Below are 19003 nucleotides of genomic sequence, written 5' to 3' on the forward strand. Positions count from 1 at the left end.
TTGCCGAGTTTCTCTTATGTGCAGTCGTGGCCAAAAATATTGGCACCTTTGCATGTTTTTCAAATGATGCACCATTTCTTCCAGAAAATTGTTGAAAATGAAAAATCTTTTTGTATTGGTTCACAAGTCAGTAAGTGGCCACTATCTTCGGTGTGTGTGTGTGTGTGTGTGTGTGTGTGTGTGTGTGTGTGTGTGTGTGTGTGTGTGTGTGTGTGTGTGTGTGTGTGTGTGTGTGTGTCCTGAGCATAGCTCCGTGGGTTTTGATCCGATCTTGATAAAAATTTGGGTGGGAGGTTTGTATCGTGATCTAGTTGTGTTTTTCGGAGAATGGGCGTGCTGCGCCCATTATGGGCAGAGCCACGCCCAAAAAACGTGTTTTTAGGGGGTAGCCGATTTAAAGTTGCATCTTCTCTGAGGGGGTTTGTCGAATCTGGCAAAGGTTTCGGTATTTGGTTAGCCCAATGGCACCTGCATAGCACCACGGAGCTCAATTTTTCATTTTCATGTCAAGGTCACGAACTTAGATGTCAAAAAAATCAATAAATTGGGCATTGAGCTCCTCGGGTTTTCAACTGTTTCGAATGAAAGTTGGTACTCCAAGAGCACTACTTGCATATTACAACTTTCATCATTTACGTTTTTCCCGATTCCCGCCAGTTTGCCCATGGCGTCCCCTCGAAGGTCAAAAAATAAAAAAGGCGAACCGTGTACATTGCTCGTGAACCATCGCCGTTTCCAGACTTGTCCACATCTATTTCTTTGGTTTGCAGTGGAACAAAACAAAAAAAAAAACCTGAAAATATTACAAGATCAAATCCTAAAATGGCACGGACAATATTATTCACACCTTTTAGAAGTTGTTAGAAATAGATTTCAAGCGGATGATAATCTTTTTTCTTTGGAGTTACTCACCTGTGGTGCGTTGCAGGAGCCTGCAATATTTAAAAAATCACTCATTTAACCAGTTTGAATAGAGAAAAGAAATCGTTCTGCTGTTTTGTGTTGCTGTGTGTACTGCAATGAGCATGGAGAAAAAAAAAAACAAGAGAATTGTCTGAGGATGTCAGACAAGATTGTCGCCAAGCCAACAAGTCCAACTCCAGAGACATTGATGTTCCTGTGTCCACCGTACGCAATGTTATCAGGAAGTTTAAGGCCCATGGCACTGTAGCCAACCTCCCTGGACGTGGCTGCAAGAGAACTTGATCGAAGATTGCAGCGAAGAATTGTTCGAATGGTGGAGAAAGCGCCTTGATCAACTAACAAATTCAAGCTGACCTTCAGACACAAGGGACAACAGTTTCAACTCTATGGAAGGCGACCAAGGAGGACCCCACTGCTGAGAGAGAGACGAAAGAAAGCCCGATTGGAGTTTGCCAAAATCTATCCTGTGGATAGATCAGACAAAATTTGAGCTTTTTTGTAAAGCACATCACCTATATGTTTCCAGAAAACAAAATGAAGCCTTCAAAGAAAACACCTTCCCTACAGTCAAACAGGGAGGAGGTTCAATGATATTTTGGGGTTGTGCTGTCTCTGTCACTTGGTGTCTTGAATGTGTGCATGGCATCATGAAATCAGGAGATTACCAAGGCATTTTGGAGCGCAATGTTCAACCCAGTGCCAGAAAGCTGGGTCTCCATCGAAGGTCATGGGTCTTGCAGCAGGACAATGACCCCAAACACTTCAAAAAGCACCCAGGAATGGTTCAAGACAAAACACTGGACTGTTCTAAAGGGGCCAGCAATGAGTTCAGATCTAAATCCCATTGAATACCTGTGGGGAGATCTGAAAACAGCAGTTGGGAGAAGGTAACCTTCAAATCTGGGAGAACAGGAGCAGTTTGCACAAGAAGAGTGTGTCAAACTGTCAGAGAGGTGAAGGAAGCTCATTCATGGCTATAGGAAGTGCTTGACTGCAGTTATTTTGTCCAAAGACTGTACTTCCAAATATCAAGTCGAGAGTATCAATACCATTTCCTTTTACTTCTCTGATTTAAAAGGATATATTAGGTTCTGTGATATTAACATTGAAAAGAAGAATTGTGGAGACCAAATACTTTCATTAATTTCAACTTATTTTTATAGAAAAATTGAGTTATTTTAAAAAAAAAAAAAGCGCAAGGGTACCAATATTTTTAGCCATGACTGGTGGTCTCAGTGCATGATGGGTGTCCACATGTGCTGCCAGACACCATCACATTTCCTGTCCTTCCAGATGTGAATATGAATGAACTAACTGACTGCAGAATTCTGTAGGCTTTGAATGATGTAACTGCCAAACTTGGAGAAGGATCTTCTCACTTTCTCAGATAGCCCAGCCACAAACTGAATGGTCACTCGTGTCATATTTTCTTGAGCTGTGTCCTGGTTTTTTTTTTTTGCTACTTCCTGCTTTTAAAGAAAGACAATGGAGAGTAACCACATTTAGTAAAAGCACTACTTATATTCCCTACTTTGGGGTTGGAATAGTATCTGCATGATGGAAAAGAAAAGACAAAAATGTGGATCAGTGGGTGTTGTGAATCAAACTGCAAGTTTGACATTATGTCATACAAAGCCTGCAGAATCTTGTGCAGTCAGTTCGTGTTAAGGAGAGGAAATGTGACTGGCATCAAATGTGGAGACCCATCATGCATTGAGACCTAGTCGGAGAAACTCAGCAAACCCTTAAGGCCCGTATGAAGCAACATCGTCGTCTACCTGAAGAGGCTTTGAACTCTGTATTTGCACTTGAACCTGCATGGTCACAGCTTTAAGTTAAGTGGTTATCTTGGTGAAGGGGGGGGGGGAGGAGAGAAATTGTTTGCTCTATATGGGAAAGAGTTGAATCATCATCTGTTACATGTAGTGTTGCTGCATGTAGGAGGGGGAGCCGAGGCTTTTATGTTGAAGGTAGGACCGGAAAATGCATGCTGGGTTCGGCACGGGAATTGGGCTTGCATTGTTGGTATGCTGTGAGATTGCAATACAAACGATTGCTGTCCGAAAGTGTCACCTATTCCTACATGTAGAGACATGTGAAACAATCTCTCAACAAAAATGGTGGTTTTCAACTTCAACTGTCATGTACATGTGCCAAAGCTATAACATTTTCCATGCCGTCTGCAAGTATCACGTGGTGGCTGGATTGATCTACAGACTATAAACCACCTTACCAATGGCAATGCTCAAGCTTCTTCATTTTATCATCGGCCGTGACCAAGGCGAGCGGTTTCTCACTGAAACGTCAGCTTTTCCGCTTAAAGTTCAGCTTTTAATTAAAAACTTATTTTTCATCCAGTCAAAACAGTAACTTGTATCCATTATATTAACTAGCAAATACATTATTGTGGGTATTGAGGGAGGGGAAGCTCGGAATAGGGGAAGAGGTGGGTACAGCTATGCCTCACCAAATGTTGCTTTACCATGGGAGGGAGGAATATGAAAAAAAAAAAGAAGAGAAAGGTGAGGAGTGGAGGTGGAGTTAGTAAAAAGAATGATATGTTATGCTTAGTGACCAAACACACACACAAAAAGTCATGTCAAAACAGCTGTACGCACACCAGAGTTTATAATGTAATCTGCTGGCACATCTGCAAAAACTTTGATGTCCCAGTTTCAGAAAATTTGTGGGGAAATGAACCAAAAGTAATCATTGAAACCATGGAAGTACCTCCCGCTCACGTTCGACCGAATGATCCCATCGAGCGTGAACATTGAAAACGAAGCGTTACGACCAGATATCATACTTGGGTACAAAAAAAAAAGAGAACGCATTGCTTATTGAGGTGATAATACTCATGATTTTGGACAAAACGATGCAGAAATCAAGAAAATGACAACACCAAGACCACGAATGAAGCGAGAAGATCCTGGAAGCTGAAGGATGCCAAAGTTGTACCAGTGATTGCTGAACCTACAGGACTGATGACAGAACCTCACAAATATCTATATTAATATTTTGGCACACCCCTTTCTTTGTTCCACCATCAGATTTTTGTTACTGCATGAAATGAAACAAGATTTGGCACATATACTAATGATATTATTGTCTTCCTTAAGAGGCCCCTCAAAATTCGTTTTGATGCATTTTCACAAACTCCAACGGATTCCATTCAAATTCGGTACGATTATGGCTTTTGGTCCAACTTAGGTCATTGGCTATAATTTTTTTCCATAACACTTCCGATATTCGAAAAAATCGATATCCCTTATGGGATTTTCTATTCAAATCCACTCAAGTTTAAGGCCTACGGGGGACGCAAATTTCCACTTTCCCGGGCGCTGTTTACCTCCGCTACGCCAAGCTGTTAGGGTTAGCTACCCTAACCCTAACTGCAACCCTAACCGCTAACAGCTATTGAGGAAATTTGCAAGAAAGCCCGGGCAACGCCAGGCTTTATTGCTAGCCCGAGCAACGCCGGGCATTACTACTAGTTAAACATCGGGGATATACCCCTGGATGCTCACCCGGTGGTGGCTGGTAGCCATGGATGGCCCACAAAATGTATAATGGAGAAGAAAATAAATACCTATCGATTTTTTTTTTTTTTTTATGCCATGAACAAACCTTGGTATATGATGGGTGATAAAGGTTGTGATCAAGTTTCATTGGAATTGTGTGTAGTTTCAGAAAAGAAAGCAAATACATATTTTGGGGGGCAACCCTCCTTATATCCCCTTAGAGCCAGATTTTTCTAATGTCATGAACAAACTTTGGTAGGTCATGGGTGATGAAGGTTGTGGTGAAGTTTCATTGGAATTGTGTGTGTCGTTTGAGAAGAAAGCAAACACCTCTTTGGGGAGGGAACCCACTCCCCCACCCCTCCTGTAAACCCCTTCAGACCTCTTCTCTTTTAAAAAAAAAATGCCATCACGGGTGATGAAGGTTGTGGTCAAATTTCATTGAAATCGTATGCATAGTTTCTGAGAAGTTGGAGGTATTTGTGGATGGAAGGACAACGTGCCGTCCCATAAGCTCCCCAGAACTACTTTGCAGGTGTGCTAAAAACCATCCCTGGGAATATTATAACAAACCAACTCCAGTTGGAAGATGTCCAGGGTTCAGTGACAATCCTGAGACAGCCCTCAGCACAAAACTTTGAGAACAGAAAACTTCACAGTAGACAAATTATTTCTCGAAAAGGGCCCTGCATCAGGCTTGAGAAGCATTTTTAGTAAAAGTTGGGAACATGACTTTTTAATATAATTAAGGTATGCTGAATTCGACTAGCCCTGTTCCCAAGCTGAATTTTGAGTTTTTGACCATCGAATTGGCATAAACAAAATGGCTGCCAAATTGACAATTTTTGGCACTTTCTTGGGACAGGCACTATGCTAATCTATTTTACTTGTGAACAACTGTTAAGTTGTTCAGGGCTTGTGTAGGCCTATACTAATGATTCATTCTTGTTTGCAGGCGACAATGGATCCAGTGATTAGCTTGAAGAGGCCGTCACCTGCAGACTACAGCCTGTGCATTTTCTGCCAAACGCATAAAGCCAGAAAAAACCCGAGTGAAGCAACTGAACATGGACTCACAACACCCAGGAATGCAGCCTGTAGCAGAAAGAAGCTTGAGGGACTCCAAAAATATAGACTTAATTGATCGTCTTGAGAATGCATTAGATTCTGCCACAGCCGTATCTCTTGTGTGGCACAGAATGTGCTATGCCCACTTCACGGACAAGAGTAAAATAAAGCGTCTTCAGAGGACTCGGACAGAGTATTCAACAGAGGGAGCAGGTTGCAGTTCAGGTGGTAACAGGCGTTCATTGCGAAAAGTTGTGCAGCCAGTCAAATGGAGCCTTTGCATTTTCTGTCAAACTGCAAATAAGAAGGCACGACTGATCTCCTTCATGACTAAGCAAATGAGTGATCAAATAATTCAAGCCTCACATCTTGACCACAAAGTTGGCCTTCGAGTGGCAGGAGTGATTGACCTAATTGCAGCTGAAGCCAAATATCATCTGCTTTGTCTAAGTGCATTTAACAGGTCAACCTTCAAAACAAAGCAGGAGTCAGCAAATACAGACCTTGCTATGATATGGCTTTGCCAAGAGCTCCATCAATCAGCTGACAAAGGACATGTGATTCTTCTGGATGATGTATGGGAAAGGTATAAGGAGCAAGCTGAGGAATCTTCAACCATGATTCAGCCGTCCTATCAAAGCAGAAGAGGAACATTCAAGGAAAAGTTGCAGTCACAGCTTGGGGACATTTTCAATTTCTTTCAAGCTCTTGACAGTTGTATATCAGAACGAAAAACCGTATTGATTCCCACTAAGTACCAGCCAACAGCAGTTTTGCAGATGAAAGCAGACACAGAGGAGAGTGAGGAAAAGTTAGCCTTTCCGAAGTATGAGCCCCAGGATGACATTTTCCTTTCACTTGTTCATGTAGCTATGAAAGTCTGTGGAGACATGATGGAAACTCCAGGACACAAAGGGTTCTCTGTCAGTGAAGAAGATGCCATAGCATGCATTCCCGAGAGTTTATATATGCTACCCAGACTGATCGTCGGTGGCCAGGCATCCCTTGAAGATGATAGCCCTGGGAACAATGAAGAACATGTCCGGAGCAGAGTTCTGAGTGTGGCACAAGATCTTGTCTTGTGTCAGTTGTGGCAAAAAAATGGACTCCAAAACATGTTGGTCTTGCAAGTACTCTTCATCAAGCGACATGGTCAAAAGACCAACCACGATTGTTCAACAAGGCAGGGCATTGCCTGAGTTACGAACAGGTGTTGCAAGTAGACACTTCCTTGGCTGACAGCACTCTCAAATCATTGGACAAAGCAACTGGTGCCATCATTCCACCAAACATTGAGTCAAATAAATTCATCTACTACACCGGTGATAACATTGACAACCTTGATGAAACACTTGATGGAAAGAATACCTTCCATGCAGCTCAAATGGCAACATGGCAACGAGGCCAAACAACTGATGCTTCTCTGAAAAATCTCGAGCTATCCACAAGACATACTTTGATTGTGCCAAATAGCCTGGAGGAGCTGCTGTTGCGGGGCCGGATATCAGCGACGAGCACGACTGCGAGATGGAGCAGTAGAGTTGGCTCTACCGAACACCCGGAATTTATAGGTCGTCACCCCAGATAACTCCGGAGCCGACGGGTTCCTTATCGGACCGAAGTTCGCCAATAGGTCGACCACGTGGGGTAGGTCGATTGCCAATTTCAATTTACCTAAATACCCACGTCGTCCAAACTACCGGGAAATTCACCTTCGACGGCGCTCGTACGGAATGAGCCGCGAGCGTGCTCGAACCGTGCGACCCGAGCGGACGGTCACCGAGCTTCCGTGGGTCCAAATGTCCCTTTACAGCGGCAACAGCCTGGCTAATTCTCCAACATGCACCATGTCAAACCAATAAAAGAAACACAAAATGAACTGATACATTTAACACATGGGTTTATTTATAATGGGGCAGGGGGGCACGCAAGAAGCAGAGTTATCCGAATATGGAGATGCACGTATGTACAGAAAGGCACTTAACAATTTATCACTTACTAGACTGGCACCACAAACCCACACACGCACACACACCCAAAATAAACGGTGGCCACAGCCTTTATTGAGGCCTCCAGCTCGGATGGAAAGGCGAGTTGAAGACCAGAGCCTGCCTCGGACCTGTCCACCTCGTGTGGTCTTCGAGCTGATTCGAACCGGGCACCAGCGAGAGGCGAGCCAAATCCAGACACCGGCGAGCCGCGATCAGCCTCCTCAGCTCCGCTCGGCGCTCGTCCTGGCAACCAAACCTCTCCTCTGTATCCGTCGGGGAGACGGCGCGCACCCCTTTCGGTTGTGGTGGGGGATGGTGTCTCAAGCTCTCCTGGAGGTCTGAATCGCGCCGCACCCTTATTCACCTTGTCTCGGGGGGGGGGGACACCTCCGCCCCCCTCGCTCACCCTCAATGGACGGTTTTGGCGCGCAGAATCCCTCGTTGCCCTGTCATTGGCCAAAACGAGCGGCAAGTCCGTCGATTGGCCCAGGGGCGTGGTGACGTCACGCGGACCCCTTTCTCCCTGTCGCAGGATCCGATTGGCTGAGCGGCGGTCACCCCACCCGTAGCACACTGACTGGTCGAGGGCCGCCGCGAGGCTCCTCCTTGAACTCCGCCCACCAAACAGGCAGAGGAATATTATTCTGCATGGCCTCCGCCCATCAAACAGCCAGAGGAACTGTATTCTGCGTGGTCTCCGCACACCAAACAGCCAGAGGAACTGTATTCTGCGTGGTCTCCGCCCATCAAACAGCCAGAGGAACTGTATTCTGCGTGGTCTCCGCCCATCAAACAGCCAGAGGAACTGTATTCTGCGTGGTCCCCGCCCATCAAACAGCCAGAGGAACTGTATTCTGCATGGGCTCCGCCCACGTACGTGCTGACACGCACATAGGCAATGGCATCGGCCAGAGCGAAGTGAAGGTGATGCTGGCATTGTCGTAGTTATGAGGGGTGTAAAAATGAAAGAAAACCCTGACTATCAAAGTAACTCAGAGCGCATTTACATTTATTCACCCATTAGACTAGGGACAGGGACCCGAACTAAAGACACATACTTACCAATATAACTGTTCTATTGGACCTGTATGTTGTGTGCTCATGGCTTCCAGATTCGCAACACTGCATCCTGTCAGTATAACTCATGGAAAATGCAAGCCAGTCATCACAGCACCCGTCGACGAAGCCTGCTTCAGCAAATCTGAGGAGGAAAATGAGTATGCAAGACAAGCAAAAGCGACAGACCTAGCTTTCTTCTTGCGCCATCAAAATTCAGAGATAAAACCTTCTTGGACACTTCAATTAGTCATTGCCATCAGAGGAACCAGAACAGACAGCAGTAGGATATTTGCCTATAATCCTTGCTCTGCTCATGAGTTGGATACTTTGAATACCGCCATGAAGAGATGCATGGCAATATCTTCACATTTTGGACAGGAACATACAGTCCTCACAGTCGACCAAGCGCTGTACTGCAGACTTATGGGGCTAAAGTGGTCTGTTCCAGAATACCAGGATAAGTTAATGCCTCGCCTAGGTGGCCTTCACGTATCGATGGACTTCCTCAAGGCCATAGGAGATCATATGAATGGTTCCGGACAAGCTGTCGTGTGGGTGGAGAGTGGACTGCTCGGGCAAGGCACTGTAGAACTTGTTCTGGCAGGAAAGGCATAAAACAAAGCTATGAGGGCACAAAAATTGACTTTGCAAGCTCTGTAGGGTCTCCTGATGCCAAGCCTTCTCTCCTTTGTTGCAGAGGCAGACGAGTACTGCCATGCTTTCATTTCCAGGATGGCGGTAGCTAATTAGCATAATAATAATTTATTTTTGGCATGTTACGAATTTTATTAGCCTGTAGCTTTGATCTATTGCTCAAGGGACATTTCTAAGATGCGCACATGTGAACAATGTGCATTTATTTAAATGGTATAGTAGTGCCTGTCCCAAGAAAGTGCCCAAAATTGTCAATTTGGCAGCCATTTTGTTTATGCTAATTAGATGGTGAAAAACTCAAAATTCAGCTTGGGAACAGGACGACTCGAATTCAGCATACCTTAATTATGTTAAAAAGTCATGTTCCCAACTTTTACTAAAAAATGCTTCTCGGATGCACATTTCTCAGAAATAAGTCTCGTCTACAGCTTGGTCCATGAATCGTGACCCCTTGCTGAAATGAAGGTAGATGCTTTGAGCCCACCCTGGTAGGACTCCATTCCAGATTCTGAAACCCCACATGTACACACACACACACACACACACACACACACACACACACACACACACACACACACACACACACACACACACACACACACACACACACCTGGGAGGGATCTGTTCCACCGACTGAAACCCGCTAACAACCCACACACACACCCGTACGCAAAATTAAATTGAAAATTATATCATGGCCCAGAACACAAAATGTCGATCTATGCTGTTTGCCTTCACAGCTACATCATGGCAAACACTTGGTCGGATGGACCTTATTGTTTTTCAAATATGTTTTGATGTCGAAGTGAGGGGTGGGTTATATTTAAAGCAGATCGCACAAAACAAAGCGATATCCTGTAAAAATAAAATTGCACATTTTCAGCGGATGAGACACCTCCCAAGGCACCCACCGCATGGCACCGCAGGGCCCAACATGCGGAAACTTATGTATTATCAATGTTAGATTGAAAGCATGGGTACTTTTACCGAAATGAACAATGAAGCAGCTTGGAGAGCACTCGCCAAGTGGCTTAAGCACTCGAGCAAGCACTCCACCGAAACGGTTAAGAAACGGCTCGCGATGAGCAATCACCGAACCATCATGTTAAACATACACCTCCGGGAGATGCCCGAAATGTCAAATATGTCCGAATTGGACAAATTAACATTTTTCTCAGTCAGAACTGCTTGGAAGTTCTATTCTGGAGTTTAAATTTTGTCATTCTGCTTAGTTTAAGAGATACTCATGGTGATCGCATGTGCGGAAATGAAATATAGCAACAAATGCTGACGTCTCTGGGTGTTTATAAGCATTACAATGTACCCAGCGATTCGTAGCTATGATGAACAGGCATTCAATAATATGAGTGAGGAAAGTGAAAAAAAAAACTTTATCGCGAAGAAATCGTTGCGGCCTGTTCCCAGTCAAAACAAGGTTGAACAGGCCAAAAAAATATGGTGGCTTCAGATCCCAGCGATGTTACCTAGGATGCGCCTTTAGACTCCATATAAAGCGGTGACTTGAGGATGCACCTGATAAAAGATAAAATTAAATCCATCCATCCATTGGGACCATACTCTGTGCAGAGTGTTGGTGCTGCCTCAGCAGTCTCCTTGGCAATTGGGCACAATCCTTGATGGGTCGTCACACTGACCACATATAATTAAATAATGCCGTTAATTATCTTCAAAGGGGTTGTTTTAAGTAACCCAAACACCCAATTTTCATTGTTGCACTTCCTTGGAGTTCCCTTTGTGTGCATGCAAAGTTTCAGGCTGCTGGGTTTCATGGTTTTGGAGTTATGGAGGACACACACACACACACACACACACACACACACACACACACATTGACCTTTATTAGTTTAGATGGATAGATAGCGTCATTGTACCTGTAGCTTACCTGGGCCCTTGCCTAATGTGCCCCAAATTTGGAAACATTCTGACTGGTGGGTCTGGAGAAGATTTTTCAAGGAATTTACGGATTTTCCCAATAATTTACGAAGTCCGCCATTTTGACACTTCAGTTCTGCGATTGGCAAGGCCTCCACAATTTAACATTTCCACCTTGGCTTTCCGTAATCACCCAAATTTGGTCACATTTTGACTGGTGGGTCTGGAGAAGATTTTTGAAGGAAATGACTAAGTCGGCCAATTTGACCTGCTGACCGGAACGAGCTTTGCAATCCCTGTTTCCTTTCAGGAGCGGAACGTTGCCGCCAAATTTCAGCCGGATTGGCCGAGCTGTTTGGCCAGAGAAGTCGACATAGGAGATGGACGGACGGACGGTGTCCAATAATACCTTATCTGTAATTCATTCCAGATAAGCTAATAATAACGAACGCGTAATCCCTACCCTGGCCCAAGCACAGGTGGGGCTGGGTGAAAGGCGAGCTAATGCTCTAGCAATACTGCAGCAAGCATTCCTCAAGGCTGTGAAAAGTGAAGACCAATTTTCCTTTTGTCTCATAAAGAGGATTCCTTCTACTTTGCGATGTGGACTAATTGGTTCAAACTAAATCTCGTCACTTATTGGGGAGAATAAGCTGGCTGATGGAATGCACTAGAGGATTCAAATCTCACCTGGGTTCGAATCCCACCCAGCTTTCAACCGTCACCCTGGTGTTTTACAGGCAGGGTGGTTCATCAATGTGTGCCATCTTCGTTAACCTAGGCTTCCTGTCTGCCAACAATAGTTGATGGAGGTTAGAGATGTTTTAACATCTGGAAGGTGGTTCTTGGGTTAAAACAGCAGTCTCCTTGGTGAAGAGTTGGTGAGCTATTGCCGGAACCATGGCCGAATTCCTGTCCTAACTTTAATCAAACGTCAAGCCTGGCCAACAGGTTCTTTAAAGACAGGCGAAGCTTCTCCCGGCCAAGCCTACAATAACATGGGAATGATTGTGGCCGTTAAATAAAAAGATTGGGTAGAACAGGTTCCCATCGTGTGCTGCCTTTTTGGCTGCTGGTTCCATCATTGGTTAGGGGCCCAGCTATGCCGCTGATGCAGTGTCCCTATTACCAGTGTACTGGTGTTCATTTCGCTGACCTGGGAAGGATGACAGGCTGTCAACCCCCCCTGGTGTTAATTCAATGGTAAGGGGGTCAAATCCCAAGTCACCACCCTAACCCCGAAGCCAACACCAGGCGCGGTAGAACAGGTTGTCGGTGATTATAAAGGCAACCGACTACAAACTGAAGATTAAAGGAGATGACTACATGTGTGCCAAGCTTCAAAAAACACCGTCGGGGTAGCGGAGTTTGTGGGGCATTTAATACTGTACACAAGCTCTTCAACTTGACCGTCACCTCCATATTGCATGACTGTTGTGTGAGCGTCAATGTTTTGGTACAGTCGTTTAAGAGCTTGATTTGTATGATGAGAACATACCACCACCAGGCTGAACAGTTTACATCTTGCATGCCACTGATAGGTCGGATCTGAATCCGGATCTTAACCAAAATCGAATCGGCGTGTTCTTGTCACCTGATCAACAACTCATCCCTCTAGTTTTGTCACAACTCGTCCACAACCTTTTAAGATATCATGCGATACATGGGGCCCAAAAACTCTCTCTCAACAGTGAAAATCACTTTAAAAACCTAGTATCCTGATCCAGATCTTCACCAAACTCGAATCGATTCGTCCTTGTCACACACCCAACCGGTCCACCGAGTTTCTTACAGATCCTTCCTTATATTTTTGTAATCACCTTTTCATCTTGAACTGCCGTGGGCGAAAAATGTACCCTGTTCAGTTCTGATGTACGAGTACGTGCAAGGGTTTGGCATGTCGTCATGGATTGTCACCGTAAACCTGTTGTCGGTCCGCTGTGGCACCAAGGGGGTATTGGCATGCAGGTTGGTGAGGGTTAGGGCAGGAATTTCTAATTTGCTCAGGATGCGGGCGATGGCTCACACCCTCGTCATGAAGGACACCATGGGGTCTTTCACACCCACCAACTGACGCCGGTGGATGGGACACGGGACGGGACATACAACCACTCCGGTTTGAAACCTTCCCGGGTGATCTTCTTACCATGCCACCACTCGTGCAGCTTGTGCAAACTACCGTTTAACGTTCCGAGATGCGTTCCGTGAAGAGATACTCTTGTTCATGGGATGAGAAATTCGCAACGACTTGCATCTGGGTTGGGGTTGGGGGAAGAGAGCCATGAACTTGATGAATGACCTCCTAAATCTGTCACAGGCGGGAGCACCGGGAGGTCATATCCTAGGAAGCGACTCGTAGTGAGCCAAGGGCGTAGAGCAGTAGTGTTCATCAGGGAAGGATGGACTGGCTTGGGTCGTGCACTCGCTCGTCGAGGTAAGGTATTGAACGGCTCGAAAGGAGGGAACGTCAACGTTCCTTTTCATTGCAAAAGGACAACAAACAGAACGCTGAAGACCACTGGGAGGGAATCCGGAGCACTCAGCACGGAAATTGAGAAGCACTTTTGCTTCCTTGGCACGACCATTGATATACCCGTGGCCTCCAGTGGCGATCGTATTAAGCACGCCTGCCTGCAACGATTTTTCGTGATGGGGAGAGGAACTGTAAATGTTTTGCATAATGACGTCATATATATATATATATATATATATATATATATATATATATATATATATATATATATATATATATATATATATATATATATATATATACACACAGAAAATATTTCATTTCTCGAATCTGTCCTTGTGGACTTTACCGTGGCTCCGATTGGGGCAATTACCAGCGGTTTTAATGAACGCAATCGATCGAGTATGCGGTTTTGGTTCTGATCTGGGGGTCTTCAGAATTCTGGGGGTCTTCATTGTTGTTTTTTTGTTGTTGGCGTTGGCAGTTCTTTGGGGTTGGATTCAAGTGAGAATGCAGGGTCAGTCGAGGCTGACGGTAGAAGGAAATGAGAGCAGTGCAGGAATGAGGGTATGGTTAAATTTATATAACCAAGCTGGCTTGCGTGTGAGCCAGGATAAATAGGGTTTGTGACTCACAATGCTTCAGGAGAGGGGGAGGAGCCTCCAGGCGACTCTGCCACGCCTCGGAAAGGCTGAGTCGTCCATGAGGCCACGCCCTCAGCGGCAAGTCTTCCACGGATGGGTGACTCAGATCCTGGTGGTTTGAATGGCGGATGGATTGTAACAACTCGCATAAAGCTTATGGGTGCTCACGTGTCTGGAATTATGTCTTTTATTTTTTTATTTATTTAAATAATCGGAGTTCTATTCGGCATACATCAATTAATTGCTGCTCGACTTTGAAAATGACGTCATAGACCTCTTTAACGGAGCTTGCGATTTGTTGTATTTGGAAAGAAAAGGTGCAACAAATTACAACCTCCCTATAAAGAGAGAGGTGAGTATGAATGTGATAGCCCAATGACATGCACACTTGCCTATCAGCTGTGTCGCCTGAGTAACTGAGTTTGAATCCCGACCCAGCTACATGAACTGTCATCCAGGTGTTTCACAAGTCGGGAGATTCATCAATGTGTGTTTGTCCCTCGAATGGACGTTAAACGGGACTGTGTCCACACATCCCACTGCGTTCTTCGCGAGGAGTAGGTGAGCCATCACCCGCACCCTGATCAGATTCTGAATTTCTGCCATGACTGACTGCTGGGAAGGCAATGGCAAACCACCCAGCATCACCCAGACCAACAAACTGCTTCGGAAGCACCATCGTTCGGTAAAGGGTATGAGTACAGCTCGTCGTCAAGGAGATGCAATTTGTCACCAAACTATATTGGTTTTTCTTTCGACAATGCTTATAGTCTTTTAAAATAACTCGTGCGTGGCCTTATGTGGAAAAAAAAAACTTAAAAAAAAAAAACTTTCAAACCTCGTGCCAGAAACAACAACCACACAGGCCGTTCCTTCGCTCTTGCGTGCCCGTATGTGCACGATAATTAATGTGGTTGTCGATAATTAATTGCTAATTGTGACGTCATAGCACCGTGTCCTGTCATCGGTTCGGTAAATAAATGGCCATAACTTGGGAAACACTTGGGAAACACTTGGGAAACAGCTGAAACGGATGAAGAAGAATGATATCAAACCTTGAAAAGGCACATACTCAGGTCCCCAGCGTCAATTGTGACGTCATATCAAACGAAGAAGAATTGTGACGTCAATAGTGATGTCAGAGCACCGTGTCCTATCATTGCTTTAGTAAATAAATGGCCATAACTTGGGAACCACTTGTCCGATTAATATCAAACCTTGAAAAGGCACATCCCCAGGGCCCCAGCAATATACCTGGCAAGTTTAAATTAGATTGGACCAGTGGTTATCGAGAAGCAGTGGTCACAGACAGACAGACAGACAGACAGAGATTGCTGGAATTATAGATAGATTAACCCATTCAGTGCTGCACGTCATATGTAACATAGGGGCCTCGAAGCAATTAATTCCATTGCAAGGCACATACATCAGGGGCTTGCGGAAGACCCCCTCCATCCCAAAATTATTTGTTTTTTTTTCACAAGGATCTTAATCACTGAGCTGATTTAATCATCTGATGTTTTAGTTACCAGTTCATTCCGGTCTCGCATCCGTGAATATGGCGATCACGCTTGCAGGTCGTCACACTCACACATCAGATGGATGATCTAATCGTTACAATGGCCTCCAACGGTAATCGCCTCTTCCAGAGTGCTTGTTGCTTTTCTTGCTCGAACGAACATACATGGAAGGCCTGCGTGGCTCTCCAGCAGCCGTTTCCCTCTGACGTCATTCGCACGTGCACCTTGGCGCCAACATCGGGGAAGCGCACGAACAACGACTGATGGATCTTTTCATCCAAACCCTCCGGACGTTGTGAAATATCACACGTTCACATTCCCTGCATTCTGCACACTCATTCTGTGCTTCCTGGACAACAAGAGCAACGGGAGAATATCCTCCTCGAATCGAATCGAGTCTTGTCATCGGTTGGCAGAAAAAGGAAGTGTTTGTTGATTGACCCCCCCTTATTTATTTATTTTTTTTATTTCTTCTTCTTCTTCTTCTTCTTCTTCTTCTTCTTCTTCTTGTTCTTGTTCTTCTTGTTCTTCTTGTTCTTCTTGTTCTTCTTGTTCTTCTTGTTCTTCTTCTTCTTCTTCTTCTTCTTCTTCTTCTTCTTCTTCTTCTTCTTCTTCTTCTTCTTCTTCTTCTTCTTCTTCTTCTTCTTCTTCTTCTTCTTCTTCTTCTTCTTCTTTTTCTTCTTCTTCTTCTTCTTCTTCTTCTTCTTCTTCTTCTTCTTCTTCTTCTTCTTCTTCTTCTTCTTCTTCTTCTTCTTCTTCTTGTTCTTCTTCTTCTGCCTCTTCTTCTTATTCTTCTTCTTCTTCTTCTTCTTCTTCTTCTTCTTCTTCTTCTTGTTCTTCTTCTTCTTCTTGTTCTTCTTGTTCTTCTTGTTCTTCTTGTTCTTCTTGTTCTTCTTGTTCTTCTTGTTCTTCTTGTTCTTCTTCTCGTCACACCTGGAAGTCGACCACCACGTTCGTGCCACCTGTGGGTTACATCGCAATACGATTGAACTCAAACGGCAAATATTTTTCGACTTTCCACAAATATGTCGAGTCGATGCGTCCTTGGTGCTTTTATTGTGCGGATACAAACTGAGATGGTTGTTGTGTTCTTTCTTCGGTGTTATATATTATTTCCAATTATGTTGTTGTTGTTTTTGAATTGCCAGGTGTTGAGAGATTGCGAGCAAGATGATGATCGACGGGGGGAGGGGGCATGTGGAACGTGAGGGAGACGCCAGCTTAACGGGGTCGGAGGTACGTGAATAAATGTTCTGGTGCATCGTTTCGCGTCTGTTGAGCGACAGAATGGTGGAATTTTCGATGACTTCGCTGTTCAGTTCTCCCAGAACCGAAATTCATGTCAAGAGGCAAAGAGAAACACGGGTTACCAGAACGCCGCCATTGTCCAACAAGCTTTTAATCCGTCCATCGCACACCAGGCCTGTCCATGCATCCGCAACAAAGCAATACATCACACATCCTCCTCCTCCTCGGACAATTGATACCCTTTTAAACCCTCCCCCCCCCCCCAAGAACAATTGTAACCCTAAATTCTCCAGAAACGCCCATGGCTTTCATACTCATGTCGTACACAATATGTCGGAGAGCAACTCCTTCCGGTTCTGGGTTTGCAGCGACGGCAGGTTCTCTCGAGGCTCCCTGCTGACTCTCTCGAAGTTAAGTTTCCGGTCGTTATTTGTCCCGTTTAAACCGTTTATTTTCTCACCTACATGATACTGTGTGTTCCTCGTTCGGTTTTGTTTCAAAAATCGTGCTCTTTTTGTGAGTTTTCGTCGACCTTGTCTTACCGGGTTCCTTGAGGCCTACTCATCTTTCCACTCCAGGTGTGGGATCGTTTTTATTTGTATTCTCTCCCGATTAAATAGGAACTACTCCATTTTGTGACATCCGTTTATTAGATTACAAGTGATGAAGCTGCATCTGCAAATACACAAGAATATAACTGTTATTACCTTTACCAATGTTCGTGTTCATACATTACTCTCTATCTCCCTCCAAGTCATTGTGATGGACGAGGAACAAGGACTGATGTATTATGAGCATTTGTACCTGATGTGTAAACGTAACTGAACGAAATGAGAGTCTATATGGATATGTAACAAGAAGAGAAATAACCCGTGCGATCATGTGGGGTGGATTACCCATCACGCAAGACATGGACCGGGGGATTATTCTGCCCCAAACACGACGCTGGTCATGTCGTAGTCACCCGATGTTTGCCATTCAGGTGGACGCAGAGTACGCGAGCTTCTAGCACCGGTGACTGGAGTGGCAGGTGTTTTGACCTGTGAGGCAGGTGCTCGTAAATGCGAGGTCTTGAGTGGCGTCCTATAGTCCAAAGGCATCGAGTCGTCATTCATCATTGGTGGGTCCTGGTATGCAGGAGTATCACCAGGGGGAGTTGGTGAAGATGGCCCCATGAGGTCTGTGGAGGGTGGTGTTGTTTGATGCGGTGTTGAAGTGGTTAGATGGTTGTCCTGTTTGCACTGGAGCTCTGGGCCATGGTGATAGAGGTCATGTACGATGGAGTGACATAGAGCCCGAGTGTGGACTGGGATGTATTTCCGGAGAAATTTCCTGTTGCAGAGCGTCGCTCGCCCTGAACCATCGACACGTAGGACATATTGGTTGTGCTGGCGGACTTTGATCACTGTGCCTGTTTTGTCCCATTTGCGAGGATTGTGGCCAATCTGGTTTTGGATGCGGACGTGGTCTCCAACAGTGAATGGTGGTAGCCTTCTTGTGTGCTCTGACCAGCGTTCAGCAGCTTTCATGTGGCGGTTGCGGAGAGAAGCTTCTCGGTTGGCTAAAGTGTCTCTTCATGTTTCATGGGGTCGGTATCTGCCTGGGAGGATAGGTATGAAGTCCTTTATCGGCCTGTCAAACGCGCACATGGTGGGGGATAGCTTTGTGTCCTTATCAGGACAGTTCCTGTATTGCAGGATCGCACGCTGGAATGAATCTTTGTCCCTCTCACCATAAGGGCCGGTGTTGTCAGCGATCATGCGCTTCATGGTTTTGACTCCAACTTCTGCCCGGCAATTACTATGGGGGAACGCGACGGATGATAGGCGGTGGTGGACTCCCCAGTTCAGTAGGAATTGGCGAGTATTGCCAGCGATGAATTCAGGGCCACCGTCGGAAGAGAGTTCATCAGGTATGCCATAGGTGATGAAGCAGCGACGCAGGGAATCCACCAAGCCAGACGAACCTCCCGATGCCCTCTCAACGACAGGCCAATTGGAGTATCTAT

General features: G+C 45.2%; 1 protein-coding gene and 1 pseudogene across 16 annotated transcripts in view; both read left to right on the forward strand.

Moving 5' to 3' along the window:
• Positions 1 to 5406: 5406 nt before the first annotated feature.
• LOC147031931 (uncharacterized) lies at positions 5407 to 8015 on the forward strand (annotated as a pseudogene).
• A 6277-nt stretch (positions 8016 to 14292) lies between these two features.
• LOC147031932 (uncharacterized) overlaps positions 14293 to 19003 on the forward strand; it is a 174867-nt gene continuing 170156 nt past the window's right edge. For 11 of the 16 annotated variants that reach the window (XR_015054977.1, XR_015054975.1, XR_015054981.1 and 8 more), the window contains exons 1-2: positions 14293 to 14579; positions 16896 to 16983. Coding sequence is in view for 5 of the 16 variants with exons in the window: in XM_085869170.1 (XP_085725296.1) it covers positions 16918 to 16983 (66 nt within the window). In the remaining 11 variants the exon portion in view is untranslated. Of the gene's footprint in view, positions 14580 to 16659; positions 16712 to 16895; positions 16984 to 19003 lie in introns of those variants that run through there. The other 5 variants (XR_015054976.1, XR_015054979.1, XM_085869172.1 and 2 more) reach the window with 3 other exon arrangements.

Source organism: Eptatretus burgeri, chromosome 2, assembly GCF_056783735.1.
Source record: "Eptatretus burgeri isolate ZD-2024b chromosome 2, Ebu_testis_v1, whole genome shotgun sequence".
In the NCBI taxonomy this organism is placed as follows: domain Eukaryota; kingdom Metazoa; phylum Chordata; class Myxini; order Myxiniformes; family Myxinidae; genus Eptatretus; species Eptatretus burgeri.